Source organism: Bombus bifarius, unplaced genomic scaffold (genome assembly GCF_011952205.1).
Source record: "Bombus bifarius isolate JDL3187 unplaced genomic scaffold, Bbif_JDL3187 scf7180000007973, whole genome shotgun sequence".
NCBI lineage: Eukaryota > Metazoa > Arthropoda > Insecta > Hymenoptera > Apidae > Bombus > Bombus bifarius.
The window spans coordinates 1442692-1460070 of NW_022884359.1; the positions used below are offsets into that span (position 1 = coordinate 1442692).

Sequence of the window (17379 nt, forward strand, 5' to 3'; positions counted from 1 at the left end):
ATATTTATACTTTAAATTGATTGATATATAGTGCTTAGTTTATATAGTTTATAGATAAAAAGTGAAAAGGGAGACTATTTTAATAGAAAAATAATTGAGGGAAACAGGATTTTGTTATTATTTTATTTACGAGATATCTTCTCTTCTGATAAAAATTCCTACTAAAAATACCTAGTTATGCTATCTTCAAAGTTACCTTCCAAACACATCTATATCAATTTTTAATAGAAAATTTCTATTTTCCAAAAGAAAATTCTCACTAAAGACACTTATTCCATGCTACCTTCTGACTCGCATAATGGTTCTTATTTCAAGCAATTTAGACAAGTGACTGTAAAGAAAATCATTGTTATTATTCCAGGACACGTTGTGCAGCATCAGACAAGATACGCCACCAAGAGATCTGCTGCGGACACCATGCACGTCACCGTCGACGCCTCACAATCTTCAGACACAGGTGGTTCAGAACTGGAGTAGTGCCGGTCACCTTGGTTCCGCCGGTAGAACGAGAGGATCCGCGAAAAAGGTGCCACCGGAAGTGCCAAAAAGAACGTCTTCCATTACGTCCAGATCTATGGAACCACGTCACAATGGCCTTAGCAAAAGTGTCGAGAACGGTAGCCTAAGCTCGGTTCAGAGTTCTGGCAGTGATTCCACTAATTGCGAGAGCTCCGAGGGAGACGCTCAAAGAGGATCACCTGTGTGGAAGCATAAAGGAATCGTGAGTTTCCATTCTACCTCTGTGTTTGTGTTTTTACTTTTATATCAACTCTTTCTTTTGTTTCTTCGAGCTTCTAGACACTTTGGGCTAGACGATATTCAAGGAGAAGTCTGATTTGGTTTGTTTCTAATTCCTCTCTTGTGACGAATTTAATCTTTAGTCCCTTAATCCACTTTTCTTCTATTTATTAATGAAAGTGATTAAACTTTTTTGTAGTATAATATATGTAACAGTACAGATAGATGTATAATATATGTTTTATAAGATACATATATATTTCTGCTTACAATTTCAGTTTAAATTTCTTTTTCTGCCGTTTACCTGTTAACCTTTAAGTATTTTCTTTTCATCTTCTATTAATTTTCACGAATTGTGATACCATAATAGATCTAGACCATAAATCACAACTCTTTTAATCTAATTTTTATGTTCTGTTGTACAGTCAAGTTCACCAGAACACCAAGAATGCGCCAATCACACAACAGACTCAACTACCATGATAAGCAGTGTGAAAGATCTTGGCCACTCTCATGCCAGTTCCGGCTACCAGCTTCCTCTCATGGATCATCCAGAAAGTATACCGCAGACGAGCTATAAAGTTTCAGAAATAGTAAGAAAACGTCAGTATCGAGTGGGCCTAAATCTGTTCAACAAGAAACCAGAAAGAGGAATCAGTTACTTGATCAGAAGAGGATTCTTGGAGAATAGCCCTCAGGGTGTAGCAAGATTTTTGATCAGTAGAAAAGGACTGTCCAAGCAGATGATAGGAGAATATCTTGGAAACCTTCAAAACCCCTTCAACATGGCTGTGCTTGAGTAAGTATCCTGCTATACATTTTTATGTTTTTTCTTTATTTTACTGTAAAGAGAAAAAAGTGAATATGGAGGATAATAGCGCAGTCAGAGAAAGTTAATCTGTTTGTTTATCACAGTGATCGGTGATCGACGTAGCGGAAACACGCAGTTTGGGTTCGTTGCTCGTTATTTATTATAGAAAGTCGTTTTCTCTCTTGTCGCTTTTTAAGAACGCAATTGTTTCGTTTCAGTAGTTGCGTTTGATTCTTTGTCAGTGGCGCAAAGGGTAATTCTGTGAACCACTGTGAAAGAAATACTAGAAATGGCATTGATCTATTTGCCAGTCGTTAGTTTCGCGATTTCGAAAAAAATTTAGGTCAAGGAGGATTGGTAGCATATAACATTACTCGCGGTTATTGTACAAATATCAACGTTCAAGATATTCATATAAGACTTAAGAAAAATATGAGAAATATTTCTTTTATTAGAATACTAAGTTAAACAATTAAAATAATGTCGAATAGAGATATTAACTAATGTTATTCCCAAAGTCTTGATTTGTAAGTCTATGAAAGTGCTATTTTAAAAGTTGTAAGATACAGTGGGAGGTCCATCATGAAACAAAACTAAATTTGAATTCTAATGGACCCTCTTTAGCCTCAGTTAGTGTGACAAACGTGTAACATGAGCCACCGCAACTGGACCACACGGCGAACAGAAAAAGGAACACGTGTTAGCGAACAAAATACTTTAGAATAAATATTGAGTTTAGGATGATTAAGAGTGTGGGTCACCGAATAGCAAGGTCGAAAATCAGTCAGAAGTCAAGTTTAACATGTACCAGATACATTATAATATATATGGAATCATCATCAATGAAACTGACAAAAATATGAATAGATTAGCCTCTATTATAGTGTCAGAACCACAAATAAATAATTATACGTATATTCCCGGAAGAACACGAATAAAAGTATAAAAAAGTAATGAAGTAAAACATTTTTGTATCTTTCAGATGCTTCTCCCACGAGCTGGACCTATCAGGAATGCAGGTAGACGTCGCTTTGAGAAAGTTTCAAGCATACTTCCGGATGCCAGGTGAAGCTCAAAAAATAGAACGACTAATGGAGGTGTTCAGCCAACGTTATTGCCACTGCAATCCCGATGTAGTATCCAGGCTACGCTCAGCAGACACTGTCTTTGTATTAGCATTCGCAATAATCATGCTGAACACTGATCTGCACACACCAAACCTGAAACCAGAACGCAGAATGAGGCTGGATGACTTTGTCAAAAACCTCAGAGGCATAGACGATTGTGGAGATATTGACAGAGATATATTGGTTGGAATTTATGAAAGAGTAAAGGAAAACGAATTCAAACCTGGCTCAGATCATGTTTCTCAAGTGATGAAGGTCCAAGCAACAATAGTAGGCAAGAAACCTAACATGGCCTTGCCTCATAGAAGATTAGTTTGCTATTGTAGACTGTATGAGATCCCAGACATCCACAAGAAAGAGAGACCAGGTGTACATCAACGAGAAGTATTTCTCTTCAACGATCTCCTTGTTGTAACAAAGATCCTGAGCAAGAAAAAGAACAGCGTTACTTATACGTTCAGACAAAGCTTTCCACTGTGCGGAATGGTAGCCACGCTGTTTGAAGTTCCTCGTGAGTTTCACGTTCAAATTGTTTTGACTCTTTACAGTTGGAAAATATTTTAACATCTCTTTTCATTAACCTATAAATTAAAGACTGAATTGGTGAGAAGAAATGTACTTTCTTTACGTTTGTTGTAATTAAGAATTATTAGTTTTTATCATCTAAACATTAAGGCATAACTAGTTTTTATTCTAACTAAGATTTTTATTTTTCAGATTATCCGTATGGAATTAGACTCTCCCAGCGCGTGGATGGAAAGGTGTTGGTTACGTTTAACGCGAGGAACGCGCACGACAGGTGCAAGTTTGTGGAGGATCTCAGAGAATCCATCAGCGAAATGGACGAGATGGAAACCTTACGGATTGAGACGGAACTAGAACGACAGAAGAGCAGCAGAAGTGCGAGGGGCGGCGCTGAAAATAGAGACTCTGGAGTGGCAGATGTCGAGATATGTCCTTGCCCGGGGCCCTACTCCGAAAGATCGGAAACTACCGACATAGATACCCAATTAAAACGTTCTGCCCTTAGTAATTCCCTTCTGGACATACATGAACAATGTAAATAAAATTATTCTATATTTTACATTTTCTGTATTAACACATTTGCATACATGTTATATTAATTAAATTATTTATGTAATTCTGCTAATGTATCTGTCGTATTCTGGTTTTTATTATTTTAAAAAGGCAAACAATATTTTTTGATGAAAAATAATATTTGAAATTGTAATGTCTTTTGTATCTTTACTTTTCACAGTTGCTGGTGAAAAACCACAGCGACGTGGAAGCGTGGGCTCACTCGATAGCGGTATGTCGATTTCTTTTCAATCTACATCTGCCAGCTCAATGAGCCAAGGCATTAAACATCCTGGACAAGTTCATCCTATACATCCAGGGGCTACGATCCCTGGTGGTGCTAAGGGACTGGCTCAGCAGCCATCTTTTTTAGGGGGTCTATTCGCCAAACGGGAACGAAAACTTTCACAATCGGAGGAATCCGGCCCGTACAGTCGCACCACGGAAGTGTAATATATCCTTCCGGTGCTACCTAAGAGATAACAGGCCAAAGTGGAAGTTCCACAAGGGGACACGTCCTATATAGTAATATATTAAACACGTAGTATATACTATTCAAACTTCCGTGAGAAAATGTTCTTTGAAATTATGTATCCCTCATATACATAATACACACAAACCTGTATATAATGTTATAGCTTCCATTATAACGCTATTATAGTTATAATATTATTTATGGATTATGTTGACAATATGGAGGATGCTGAATATTCGAGCCTCATTTCCTTGTGAAAGTTTGAACAGCATGTCCTATATGTTTTATATTGCCAAAATGTGAATCAAATGGATGATTCAAATATCGTGCAGTCTCTTTGTCAGATGGAGCGCGTGAACTCTTTCACTTCCCCTCGGCTTTTAAGGAAGCAAAATGGACGCCAACTTTATGCGTGATTAAAGAGGCCAATGCATCTTGAAGATAAAGGTGAGAAGACAAGTTATCCCATAACTAATTGGGATCTGAAAATGCACTTTGGGAAGTGACACAATGAAGATGAAAAAAGAAAAAGTAAAAAGAAGAGAATAAGAAGAGACAATTGAATAGGCGATGTAAATTTATTGGATTGGGCAGGATCCAATCGCGATCACTCGAGACAAAGGAAACAAATTTGGCAAGATGGCGCGTTGAAGTAGTCTCTATAGGAGCGCATGTATAGTATTTATTCATCCAAAAATGAAAAAAAAAAATAACACGTCGATTCACTTTTTCTTATGATATTTATAATAATTTCCAATGGAGAGCGATGCGATCCTCTCAACGCATGTAGATAATCGTTCCGTTGATCGCATAGACCCCATAAACCGGTTTTTCAACTAAAAGTCACGTGACTCAACAAAAAAAATCTTATCACCTCGAAAAGAAAAAGATATGATCGGTTTATGGGAAGAGAATGGCTCTAGTGTAATATCGTGTTTTTTTTTTGCAAGTATCGACGTAGCTATACTTGAACAGTTGTACATAATAGGTATATGATAGATATATAACGGCAATTGTATGATTACAATGATGATGATGATAATTCTGTAACAAAAAACATGAACCGTAGCCTAAGGAAACCGATAAGCAATCCCCTTCTTGATATTAGGTGCATGTCGATGTCTAACAAATTTTTAATATCTCATCAATGAAAAAAAAAGTAATAAATCGTTTGGATCGTAGCAATCTTTGTAAGTATTAACATTTTAAAAAAAAGGAAGAAGAAGAAGAAGTTACAGAGAAGCGTTTTTTCGTTGTTGAGGTACATTCTCATAATCTTCTGCAAATCGTAGTTCTGCTTGTGTGTTCAGAATCGAGCAGTTTTTTTCTCCGAAACAGCGTACTAATGAGAAAATTCAATTAACCAAATTAGTTGGTTTCTCGTCTCGTAGCACGTGTAGCTAACTCTCAGCGTCATCTTAAACGAATGCTATAAGGATCAATGAATGGAAGAGGACAACTTGTATGCCTTATGTAACAACTGCCACAACTTATCATCAAGAGATGAGAAACTGACTAATAATCTTATCAATTATTAAAGAGATAGACAACCTTTTTAAAGGGCTGCAGAATTACATTTGGAAAAGTAAAATAACTTGTACATATATATATTACCAGCGATCACAATACCAATTAATAGCAATTAAAAAAATGGATTGTCCGATTAATTTCGATTCGAAGTGATTAATCAGTGAAATTTGATACACTGTACATTATTATAATACGTTTCGAACTTTGGGAGTTTCATTGTAATTAACGTCATGATGTAATGTACGCACACATTACCAGTTTTTGTATAAACTTTGAAATTTATTTTCGTAGTTCTCTTTAATAATAACCTTGAGATTCAAGTGATTCTAACACTTTTTGCACTTCTGATCGATAAGCACTCTAACGTCTGTTTCCAAATTATATTTCCTTAATCGTGTAATTTGAATCCTTCAGCTGTCACAGAAATAGATCTTCTTTAGAGAAGCAGCTTATTTTTCTGAGCATACAATTTCATAAGGAGATACACTCACATATTTCAGATTAAAAGTAATAGATTTACTAAGGACTAAAAGTTTTGCTACACTTTATCTCTTATAGTGATTTGTGAGAGTATTTGAACATTTACCATAGAAAACTTTAACATATATATGTATTATGTATTTGTTTCACATTTGCTCAATATAATCGTGATAGTCTGGTCTCATTACAGCACCAATAAAATTTCAAAATATTTCATATACAGATGTAATATGACCATAAAAGGCATCTACAAGTGTTTGAATACTCTTACACTATACATAAACTCTGACTGCTATCACAAGTTTCTCAATCTAAATGTCTATTGTTCTCCAAAGTAAACAGAGAAAGAGGCTGTAATGATCGCATAGGTTCTAACTAATTATAAAACTGGAAAATAGCTATTCACGTTGTCGAGATGAGAATATAGGTCTTACAAAGACGTGTATTGTTATAGGAAAAGATATAGCGAGATTATAAAATCTAAAAAAATAAAAAATAAATAAAATAAATAAGATAAAAAAATTTCAAGAAACTAAACAATAATTTGAGACATATGGAGAAAGAGAAGGAATTAAAAGCCTCATTCAATATATCATAGAATAATGTGGAACTGTTCTCCTTTTATAGAACATTTATGAAAAATTGTGTATAGCATAAAATTTGAAAGGTAAATTCTAAACATATGCAGTTTGCTATTTTTCACATAATGCATATATAAAAAAATTTTATACATCACTAATGACTAAACTACGAATTTTTATGTATTTATGGAAATTCTGAAAATGAAGGAATGTACAAAATGGATGTAACATGCAAAAATATACAAAATATCTAAAGTAAAGTACTCGAGTGAAACAAATCTTTGCTTAGATTCCATTTCTATAATTGTGTTCATAAAAATATAAAACATAAAAATCCGTAATCTATTAATGACTTTCACGGCCTGAGATTCGAGGTACTTCTATAAAATGCGTACAACGTTGGACGCAATTACATCAATCAATGTCGCTAATTGATAATTAAATTTATAACCTCGCTATATCTCTTCCGCCAAGTATATATGCGTCGTTTACAGCTGAAGGAAACAAAAACCGAGAGAACTCGAACGTAACTATGAATAGTTGGCAAAGTGTTCATCCTAATTGTACATAGGCTCCCATGGATCCGTAACAAGTCCGTAGTCTTCAGCGTTATTAATTCTAGTCTTTCTCATCAGGAGAGTTCTCCGGTTACGCTGTAATGTTTGCGAGGGAGAGAGCGAAAGAGAGAGAGAGAAAATAATTCCATAAAACTTTGTCAGAAAAACCTTGATGTAGTTCTTAAGAATGTGGTTTACAATAAAAAGTGTGAGGTCAGTCTAATATAACAAAGGATCGCGTCAATTTGCGTGAACGATGAAACAAATGCTCGTTCAGATTCCCGAAATTTAAAAAATGAAAAGAAAGATGATCAATATACGGAAATTCTTCTGTGATAAACTTCTTACGAATGAAAAAAAAAAATAAGAAAAGACTGATTAGAAAGACCATCTTCTAAGTCGCCGTATCTACAAGAAAATTCATGAAAAACTAAAAAAGAAAGATGAAATAAGCATCATAAAAGCTCTCACGAATGATCCTATAAATGATTGATTCCTATAAATCGTATGCGTAGTCATTTTTATTTAGAAACGACGAAGACGGACATCAACATCCGTTTTTTGGACGGAGACGAGGAGAACATTAGATTTTTTGATTGTTTGTAGTCATACTGTTTTTCAAATTCTGTCCCTTATGTACAATCATCCTACATCTTACGACATCTTTAAGCAATTTAACTGGATTATATGGAAGTTTTCTTGCACGATCTCATACATATACATTATATTTATATAATAAGCGAAAGATATAAATTTCAGCCTGGCTCTTAATAAAACTAGTGGGTACCAAAGTAGACACTATGACAGTATAAAGTTTCATTAGGATGATTTACTTAGATACAGAAAATAAAGAAAGAAAAAAAGCAGTTTGGAGATGACGAGAATAAGTAGTAAACAATGATCATGCAACATTAAAGCAATACAACATTGCGTAACATCATTACCATGAATTATTCGCGAATTTACGGTGACTAGATTTAATCAAATTTGACGCGATCTTCGAAAAATGACGACATGCAAAAAAAAACGGTGTCGATAAACGCATTTGATGAAAAAAAAATATTTGATGAGAAAGTAAGTAACTACGTTATTAATTTAGAAATAACAATCGCTCCCCGTGCGAAAGTATCGCCTCCTTTGTTAATCTAACGAACGCTGTATGCACATTGTGTTAATAAAGAACTATGAGTCTGAAACGTAACTCTAACCAACTTCACTCTTATAAAATGAAACATAACATAAATAACCATCGGGGAGAAAATAGAATATAACATTTCTTGTTGTTTATTATACTAAGTAATCGATATATTTAGCAATTTCAATCAGTTTGTATACATCCTTTCATTTTTTTGTAAAAGTTCACTTCTTTCTCAGCACAGTGTGAATAATTAAAAATGAATACCGTTTTTAAAAATTGCAAGGCATTTTATACTTGTTTGGATGTTTTGTATCTGTATCGTATTTTGTAAAACCAATCACTGATTAGATTATCAAAGTGATCGAAACGACTAATTTTAAGCTTCATTTATTTGAATCTAGAGCTAACTTATATAACATTAAAAAAAGAAAAATTGTTCTAAAATAATAAGAACAGATAAACAACAAAGAAAGTTAATGTTTCCTTCGTTTGTCGCGATCGTCTCTCCGTTGTTCCCGCTCGTCTTTGCGTTTTGTTGTTGTGGTAGTAGAACTGCTCGCACGCTTGGCTTGCTTCAAGAACTGATCCAAACCAAAAGGATCTTCCTCATCCTTCTCGAACTGTACTGGTCCTGAGCGTGTCGTTGATCTATCAGTTCCGCTGAATTCCTTATCCGGAACAAATCTAAAATTACAATAGAAACATGTTGATATAAGAACACTTATTCCAAAAACATTTTTCTTCTCTATAACTTCTTAAACATCTTTAAAAATTCTTGTCAAGTTAATTAATTGAAACACAATACATTGATATAATTGTATTAAAATAATCAAACAAATACCTGTTCGTTTTAACAAGCTTTTCCAAATCATCTCCGTAAGTATCTTTATCAATATTTTTACTAGGACGGTATATATGAGAGCCGATAGAGTTAGAATCTTTCCAGGGCTTATCATAAACATTATATTCGTCATCATGCCCGTAACCACTATCCATTCCTTTGCTAGTGTTGAACAATCTTTGGTCAAACTGTGCTTCTCCGGTATTAGGAATACTCTTTGCTGGTAAACCGAGTGCAATCTGTTCACTGATGTCGCGTTCTCGTTCACGTTGCAATCTAGAACGCTTATCAGGTGCAGCACGCGCCAAATTCCGCTCTCGAGCACGGTCCTTGTGTCGTTCTTGCCTGAGTTGATCTCTTTCCCGCGACTCCTCCGATTTTTCTATGTAATATCAAAAAACACGACACTATTAAACACTGTATTACGATATAACACGATATTAAATGTATCCTAAATACTTAAAAATAGTCAAGATTATAGATGATTTTGTATGATTATGTAAGTGCACAGAATGCATATACGAACCCATTGCTGCTGATTTTAAACCAGCACGTTCTTCCCTAGCTTTCTGCGCTAGTTGTCTCAGATGGTCCTCTTTTTTCTCTTTTTCCTTCTGGGCAAGTTTCTTCTCAAGCTGTGCTCGCATTTCTACCGCCTCTCGAGCTTTCCTATCTGCTATATAAAGAGCCTCAGCCAGCTTAGCAAAGTTCTCATTTATGTGAACCTGTTGCAACCCACGACCGTCTGCAGCTAGTCGTTTATCGAGCGGGATCGTGTATCCCTGAAAAAATCTTCGTTAGTAAAATATCAATCAATTTCGAACTAAAAAAACCTATTTACTTTCGCATTTTTCCAGTTACTAATACAGGGCGGTATTTTCCACTCCTTCTGTTCTTTTACTGTTACTTTCCGCGTAGGCGAGTGCATCACAGGCGCTGGCGGTGATGGAGGACCTCGCGGTATTTTTTTATTAATTCTACAATTAAAAGATACTATATTATTCACAACATAGTTAACATAACTTATATTTAAAATATAATTTATTTGGTGCTTAGTCCCAAGCAAATTCATAATGTTGAAACTCACTTGAATTTTGGTGGTTCTAAAGGATCTATCTGAGCCTCCACCATTCTAATAACCCTTTGTTTAGCCCCAGAATTAAATGATTGTCCTTGTTGGGAAGGTGTATATCGAATGTATTGCGCAGGAGCTTGTTTCTCCGCGCATCTTACTGGCATTGCTGCAGCTATCTTTGATCTTGTTATCTTCTCTAAAGCCTTCTTAGTTTTTTCTGTGAGTTCATCAATTTCTTCATTGGGTGGACGTTGCAAACTAGGATCTTCCTCACTTGTAATTTCTGAAGGTAATAAGTCACTCAGTTTGCTGTACACGATCTATAAGAGAACATAATATAAGCAAAAATAAACCAAATGCAAATGTTTACTCAATTAAATAGTATTATTGATGTAAATTAAATTACCTTATCCTTAGAGTGGCCTTGTCTAGCAACAACATCATATTTCACTTTTCCTTGAGCATCAAGCTGTACTGCTAAAGCATTACTAGTGGTTTCTTTTCCCTTCATTCCCATCCCAAGTGGATATTGGGCTACATGAATCTCTGGGAATGCTCCACCATCTCCAAAATCCTGCACAGTTAATATGAATCTTTAGAGACTTATATAAACAATTCGAAATGAAAAATACAAAAACATTCATTTATTGTACACATCCAGCACTGGATATTATTGCATATCATATTATTATATACAAATACACTATATTTATTATAGATAAATAGAGGATTATACTTAGTTAGTTATAAAATCACTTACTTCTGGATTTCTTGGTACAAATCCTTTACGTTGGCCATATGGTGGAGCAGTAACAACAGCTTTGACAAGAGCAGATACAGGTCTCTGTCGTAATTTCTGTTCCCTTGCTTCATCTTCTCTATCCCACACGACCTGAGATGGTGTAGGTAATAAGCTATAACAGAAACACTTTATAAATATTCTTATGGATTAAAATACAAATAAATATAAGTAATACACGCAAAAATATAAAAAACATTTGCAAACAGCGAATAACTACAATAATCACACAAATTCAGATACAGTTGCGTCATTTGCTTTGTTTAACAAGTACGCGTCAGGTTATATCAAAATACGCAAAATATATCAAAATACATGACTCAGAAAATTCTATATTATACTGCACCGTATAATACAAAAATTATATAATTCGGTATTCTACACGTAATAAGAAAATAATTATAGAATAATTATCAAAAACTAACCTTGCTAACGACATTTTGTTAATAACAAAATGTAATAATCCCACCTGTAACTGATATACTAATCACAAAGCGTTGCAATCTAGTAGGTACATCGATATGTAAATATATACTCTCTCAGCTGATGCTTCGATTCGTTGAATAAAATCTGTAAATCTTTATACATGTATTTCGTAGGTTAAAAGGAATTTAATAAGAAAGTTGTCTAATTCGGAAGACATAATCACAAAAGTTCACAAATTAATCCTTTTAGTTACCTTTCTTGTGGACGCTGAAACACTATCACCACGTGGCGGTGAAAAGGTGGAACTAATCGTTATTGCTATGCTTGTATACACATCTATGTATACACTATTAGTCGCATCTATTGTGCTCCCTTGTCCGTATCGAGTATATGTATATATTTTTGTCGCACGCTATTGCTATCCTTGTTTATGGACAAGTCGTGTGCTGCTATCTACTAGATACGGAAGTAACAACAATTTAAAAAATTATGGATAGATGGTAAAGACAAACAAGACTTAAGACAAAAAATAATTATATTCTTTTGATGAAGATAAATATCTTCATTTCTAAAATCTCAACAATACTAGAATCAAACCTTCTATAAAGGAAGTAGAATATTATATAAAGTATTGTACAAAAAATTTTTTGTTGGAAAAAGATGTTTTATTTGTACATTATACATAGATTAATCTAGAGTAATCACAGCCAAGATGTAAAACAATATGAAAAGAACTATTCACATTACTTCTACTTAATCAATGAATTGCGAATTTTTATGCAAATTGGTATTTTTATAAATAATAAAAATAATACATATTATACTTTAATTATTTTGTATATTTTTGCACATTATGTGCGTTTTTGTAATTTTAAATTTTTTAAAAATGCATAAAAATCCGCAGTCTATTAATTAACATTCCATACATTCCTCATGTTGATCAATCATTGAGTAAATTCTCGATAAAATATCGCCACATCTACCTTCCACTTTGATTTCCGCGAGATCGTCCGCTCTGGTTTTTCCAATATTCACTATAGCTATTGGCTTTTTAGCATGGCTAGCTTGCAACGCGATTCGATAGCCAGAAAACGTAGTAAGTGTTGTACCCAAAATTAGTAGAGAATCTGAATGCTCAACATTATATCTGACACTTTCTACAATTTGACGTGGGACATTGTCCCCAAAGAAGATCATGTCTGGCTTAAGAACACCACCACAATTTCCACATGGTGGAATTTTAAATCTTTCTACTTGCTCCTGAATTAAAATGAATCATTTAAATCAAAATTTCTTAGGTTATCCCTGAACTTCTTAAATTATTTATAACATTTACTTGCGATATATCCACATCTCCATCGGGTCTTATCATTTCACTAGTCCCTGCCATGTTTGGATTCATTCTATCTAAGATTTCTTGCAATTGATATCTACATATTCTTTCATTACAGTTGAGACACATTACTTTAAATGCTGTCCCATGTAACTCTATCACTTTTTTGCTGCCTGCTTTTGTGTGCAAGTTGTCAACATTTTGTGTAACGATACATCTTATTTTGTTATGATCCTCTAATTTTTTTAGTATTTCATGCACAATATTTGCTTTAACAGAAGAAAATCTATGAAATGAATGTTTTAAAATTATTACAAACTTTTGCATATCATTTTATAATTGTAGTTCTAATCAAGAAAAATTACAACCTAGGCCAACCTATATAATTTCGAGCCCAATATCGCCTTCTAATCTCAGCGCTGTTACAAAAGTCTTTGTAAAGAACTGGTCTGCGATTGCTTCTTGCATAAAGGCCAACGCCTTCGGATCTATAATCAGGAATACCACTCTCTGTGGATACTCCTGCTCCTGTTAATATGCACATATTACTGTGACTATTGATAAAACCCTTTAACATCAACAAATCTCTGTCTTTCACAGGTCCACATTTCGGGACAAATGCAAAATCTGATGTATATGATCTATCTTTAATAATAATAATTCATATTATATATTGATAAAAATCAATGAATACTATAAATAAATATCATAATAATATAATACAATAATAACATTCTAGATAAATACAAATATTGGAACAAGAAAAAAACTCACATAATAATATTCCTATTGTATTAACAGTCTTACATGACTTTACACATATAACATTTATTTTAAACATCTTTTATGTTTATAACAGTTATGTTAAAAATATGAGAATATTGTACAATTTTATTTAAGGTTACTTTTTTATCTCATCATAGTATTTTCGCCTGTGATGTAATCTTTTCATATCAAAATGATTGCCAAAAACGTCACATGCTATAACTAAAACAATCTTCAAAAAATCATTCAAAAATATCATTCCAATAATGAAATAAAACTTTAAAATAGAGCTAAACATTTAAAAAAGACAATCGCTTGGAAAAAAGGAAAATCTTTATGTAAATATATGAATTTAAGTAAATTTTTGAGTCATTCTTAGATTGTTCTAGACCAACTTAACATTAAATAAAGAACGGTATTTAAATATTAATGAATTAGATATATTCTTAAATTTAATAGCTTTGAGCATTTTTTAATTGATTTTTAAATGAACTTGCAATTTTCAAAGAGAATTAAAAAATTTATGGAAAAAATTTATATTTTTTTCGGAAGTTATGAAATGAAAATCCCTATATTGTTGAATCTGAACATCGGCTACTTCACATACTGTATTATTCAGACAGTTGAAGCCATTGATAGAAGCTTGCATGCTGAGACGATACGTTTATTATTTCGCGAATTTTGATTATTATCTAGTGAAATGGCAGCGATCAGTTTGTTAAATCCCAAAGCTGAGTTTGCTAGAGCTGCTCAGGCTTTGGCTGTCAATATATCGGCCGCAAAAGGAATTCAAGATGTGATGAGAACGAATCTTGGGCCGAAAGGCACCATGAAGATGTATGTATACTTATTCTCACGTGCTAATTTAACAATTTATCATTTATTTAATAAATTAAAGTGAAGTATTAAAATTATGAGTATAAAATTACGAAAATTATTTTGTATTTCATACTTTCCACTACTGTTTGCTTGTTACATTAAAACATTGCAGTTAAGTATATTATCCTTATTAGGTAAGATCGATATGTCCGTGAAATCTCTGGTGGACAAGGAAAAGAGTATAAATCAAACTATAATTGACAGAATGATCTAATATTTTCTACATTTTCTATATTACTGTTCTTGCTTATGGTTCTAATAGCATAAATCAATTTCACTTCTTTCCCGTTCTTCTAACTAAGTTGCTAATAGTATATCCAAAATCTAATACCTAATTTTACATTGCATTTTGAATATTATATGTGCTTTTCTGCAAAACTAATAATTCTAACTTATACTATTTTGTTATCTTACCAGAGAAATAACAATCTGGAAACTCAATTATGGAAATTAATAACTCAATTCTTTGTATATACAATTGATCACCAAATCATTTTTTGAAATTCAATAATACAAAATTTTTCAAGGTTGGTGTCTGGAGCAGGTGATATTAAAATCACAAAAGATGGAAATGTATTATTGCATGAAATGCAAATCCAACATCCAACAGCATCTCTGATTGCTAGAGCATCCACTGCTCAAGACGATATTACTGGGGATGGCACAACTAGCACAGTATTAGTCATTGGAGAGCTTCTAAAACAAGCTGATATTTATATATCCGAGGGTCTTCATCCTAGAATGCTCACAGAAGGTTTTGAACTAGCTAGAGTAAAAACTTTGGAAGTATTAGACTCCTTGAAGATTCTGATTGAGCCCACAAAGGAAAATCTAATGAGCATTGCTAGAACATCGCTTAGAACTAAAGTCCACCCTACTGTAGCTGACAAACTAACAGAAGTCTGTGTGGATGCAATTTTGACTATTAGACAAAAAGATCAAGAAATCGATCTCCATATGGTTGAATTAATGGAAATGCAGCATAGAACTGCAGCAGATACTAACTTAGTTCGTGGTATTGTAACTGACCATGGATCTAGACATCCAGATATGCCCAAGAGAGTAGAGAATGCTTACATACTAACTTGCAATGTTAGTCTGGAATATGAAAAGAGTGAGGTAAATGAAGTGATTTAGGAAAAGAATCAATCATTTCTGTAAAATATAAATATTTCCCTCCTTTAAATAATGAAATTGTATTTATTATGAAGGTGAATAGTGGGTTCTTTTACAAAACTGCTGAAGAGCGCGAGAAATTGGTAGCTGCAGAACGTGAATTCATCGATAATCGGGTAAGAAAAATAATCGAACTAAAAAAGAAATTATGTGACGGAACGAACAAGTCGTTCGTCGTCATAAATCAGAAAGGCATTGACCCACCATCCTTGGATATGCTTGCCCGGGAAAATATTTTGGCTTTGCGCAGAGCAAAACGTAGAAATATGGAACGTTTAGCACTGGCCTGTGGTGGAACAGCTATGAATTCCTTTGATGACTTAACAGAAGAACACTTAGGATGGGCCGGACTTGTATACGAACATGTATTGGTAAGTAATTTTTAAGTAATGCAATCTAGATCATTACATTTCATACATTACATTTTACACAAAATGAAAAACACTCTTTTATCTTTTTTATAGGGAGAGACAAAATATACATTTATTGAAGAATGCAAGAAACCGAATTCTGTAACAATCCTGCTAAAGGTAGGATAATAAATTTAATTTCCTAAATTTATATGATCTTTTTTAATTTTCAATAACTTCAATCAACTTGATAATTTGTAGGGCCCAAATAAATACACTTTAGAGCAATTGAAAGACGCTGTAAGAGATGGTCTAAGAGCTATTAAAAATGCTATTGATGATCGCGCGGTTATTCCTGGTGCTGGTGCTTTCGAAGTAGCTGCTAGTCAAGTACTCCATCAGTATAAAGAAAAAGTGAAAGGAAAACAACGCTTGGGTGTACAAGCTTATGCAGAAGCTTTACTCGTCATTCCAAAAACTCTTGGTAAATAAGATATTTCAAACTAGTAATTGTCTTTCAAAAATTATTTCGTTTCATATGTCTTAATATTTATTTTTTTATCCATCTAGCTGTAAATAGTGGATTTGATGCACAGGATACAATTGTTAAGTTATTAGAAGAAAGGTCTACATTAGGTGAAGCGGTAGGATTAGATATTTCTTCAGGTGAAGCATTGAAACCCACGGATGCTGGTATTTATGATAATTACAATGTGAAGAAACAAATTATTAATTCATGGTAAATATATTTATAAAATCTTGTTTAGATTGAAATTTGACAGTATCATATCTTTTTTCAAATACGTATTAACTTTTATTTATAGCACAATTATTGCCAGTAATCTCCTCCTGGTTGATGAAATTATGAGGGCAGGATTATCGTCTCTGAAAGGTTAAATCTCACGGATCGAACACTTCATAACTTTATGGTTCTTTCATCTAATTTAAATATTGTATTTGCACGATCTCTATTGAACCTTCTGCATAATTTCTATGTTTTTATATGCTTTTAAATAACAAAAGAATTGCACAGCGTAATAAATAAAAATGCTACTTTTAAATTAAAAAATTCGGAAATGATAAAAACGTTTATTATTTGTGAAATTTCCATCACTGATCGAGATATATATGATCTTGAATTGCAAAATGGTAGTTTCGAATACAACTTTGTACAATTAATGATTTAAATAAAAAAGAAGAATGAAATAATCCTTTGTATAA

General features: G+C 33.3%; 4 protein-coding genes across 9 annotated transcripts in view; 2 read left to right on the plus strand and 2 right to left on the minus strand.

The window, feature by feature from the left end:
* Positions 1-7806, plus strand: part of LOC117216793 (IQ motif and SEC7 domain-containing protein 2-like) — a 146468-nt gene extending 138662 nt beyond the window's left edge. For 4 of the 5 annotated variants that reach the window (XM_033463821.1, XM_033463823.1, XM_033463825.1 and 1 more), the window contains 5 exons: positions 362-721; positions 1164-1537; positions 2532-3187; positions 3394-3735; positions 3935-7806. In XM_033463821.1, the coding sequence (XP_033319712.1) occupies positions 362-721; positions 1164-1537; positions 2532-3187; positions 3394-3735; positions 3935-4206 (2004 nt within the window). In that variant the 3' untranslated portion in view covers positions 4207-7806. The remainder of the gene's footprint in view (positions 1-361; positions 722-1163; positions 1538-2531; positions 3188-3393; positions 3736-3934) is intronic. The other variant, XM_033463824.1, reaches the window with a different exon arrangement.
* Positions 7807-8649: 843 nt separating this feature from the next.
* Positions 8650-11945, minus strand: LOC117216794 (puff-specific protein Bx42). Its single transcript, XM_033463826.1, has 8 exons — positions 11655-11945; positions 11191-11344; positions 10837-11004; positions 10443-10750; positions 10197-10332; positions 9882-10137; positions 9356-9737; positions 8650-9198 (listed from the first exon to the last, which is right to left on the minus strand). The coding sequence occupies exons 1-8, from the start codon at positions 11666-11668 to the stop codon at positions 8988-8990; spliced, it is 1629 nt and encodes a 542-aa protein (XP_033319717.1). The 5' UTR covers positions 11669-11945; the 3' UTR covers positions 8650-8987.
* Positions 11946-12300: 355 nt separating this feature from the next.
* LOC117216791 (NAD-dependent protein deacylase Sirt4) lies at positions 12301-14006 on the minus strand. 2 transcript variants are annotated; one of them, XM_033463819.1, is made up of 4 exons: positions 13763-14006; positions 13357-13633; positions 12992-13274; positions 12301-12915 (listed from the first exon to the last, which is right to left on the minus strand). In XM_033463819.1, the coding sequence occupies exons 1-4, from the start codon at positions 13827-13829 to the stop codon at positions 12568-12570; spliced, it is 975 nt and encodes a 324-aa protein (XP_033319710.1). In that variant the 5' UTR covers positions 13830-14006; the 3' UTR covers positions 12301-12567. The 2 variants fall into 2 exon arrangements, with proteins under 2 accessions (XP_033319710.1, XP_033319711.1); XM_033463820.1 differs by having other exon boundaries at positions 12529-12915; positions 13357-13629; positions 13763-14004.
* Positions 14007-14344: 338 nt separating this feature from the next.
* On the plus strand, positions 14345-17367 carry LOC117216790 (T-complex protein 1 subunit zeta). Its single transcript, XM_033463817.1, has 7 exons — positions 14345-14590; positions 15160-15751; positions 15844-16179; positions 16273-16338; positions 16420-16642; positions 16729-16897; positions 16983-17367. Exons 1-7 carry the CDS (start codon positions 14454-14456, stop codon positions 17053-17055), a joined length of 1596 nt encoding a protein of 531 aa, XP_033319708.1. The 5' UTR covers positions 14345-14453; the 3' UTR covers positions 17056-17367.
* The last annotated feature ends 12 nt before the right edge of the window (positions 17368-17379 follow it).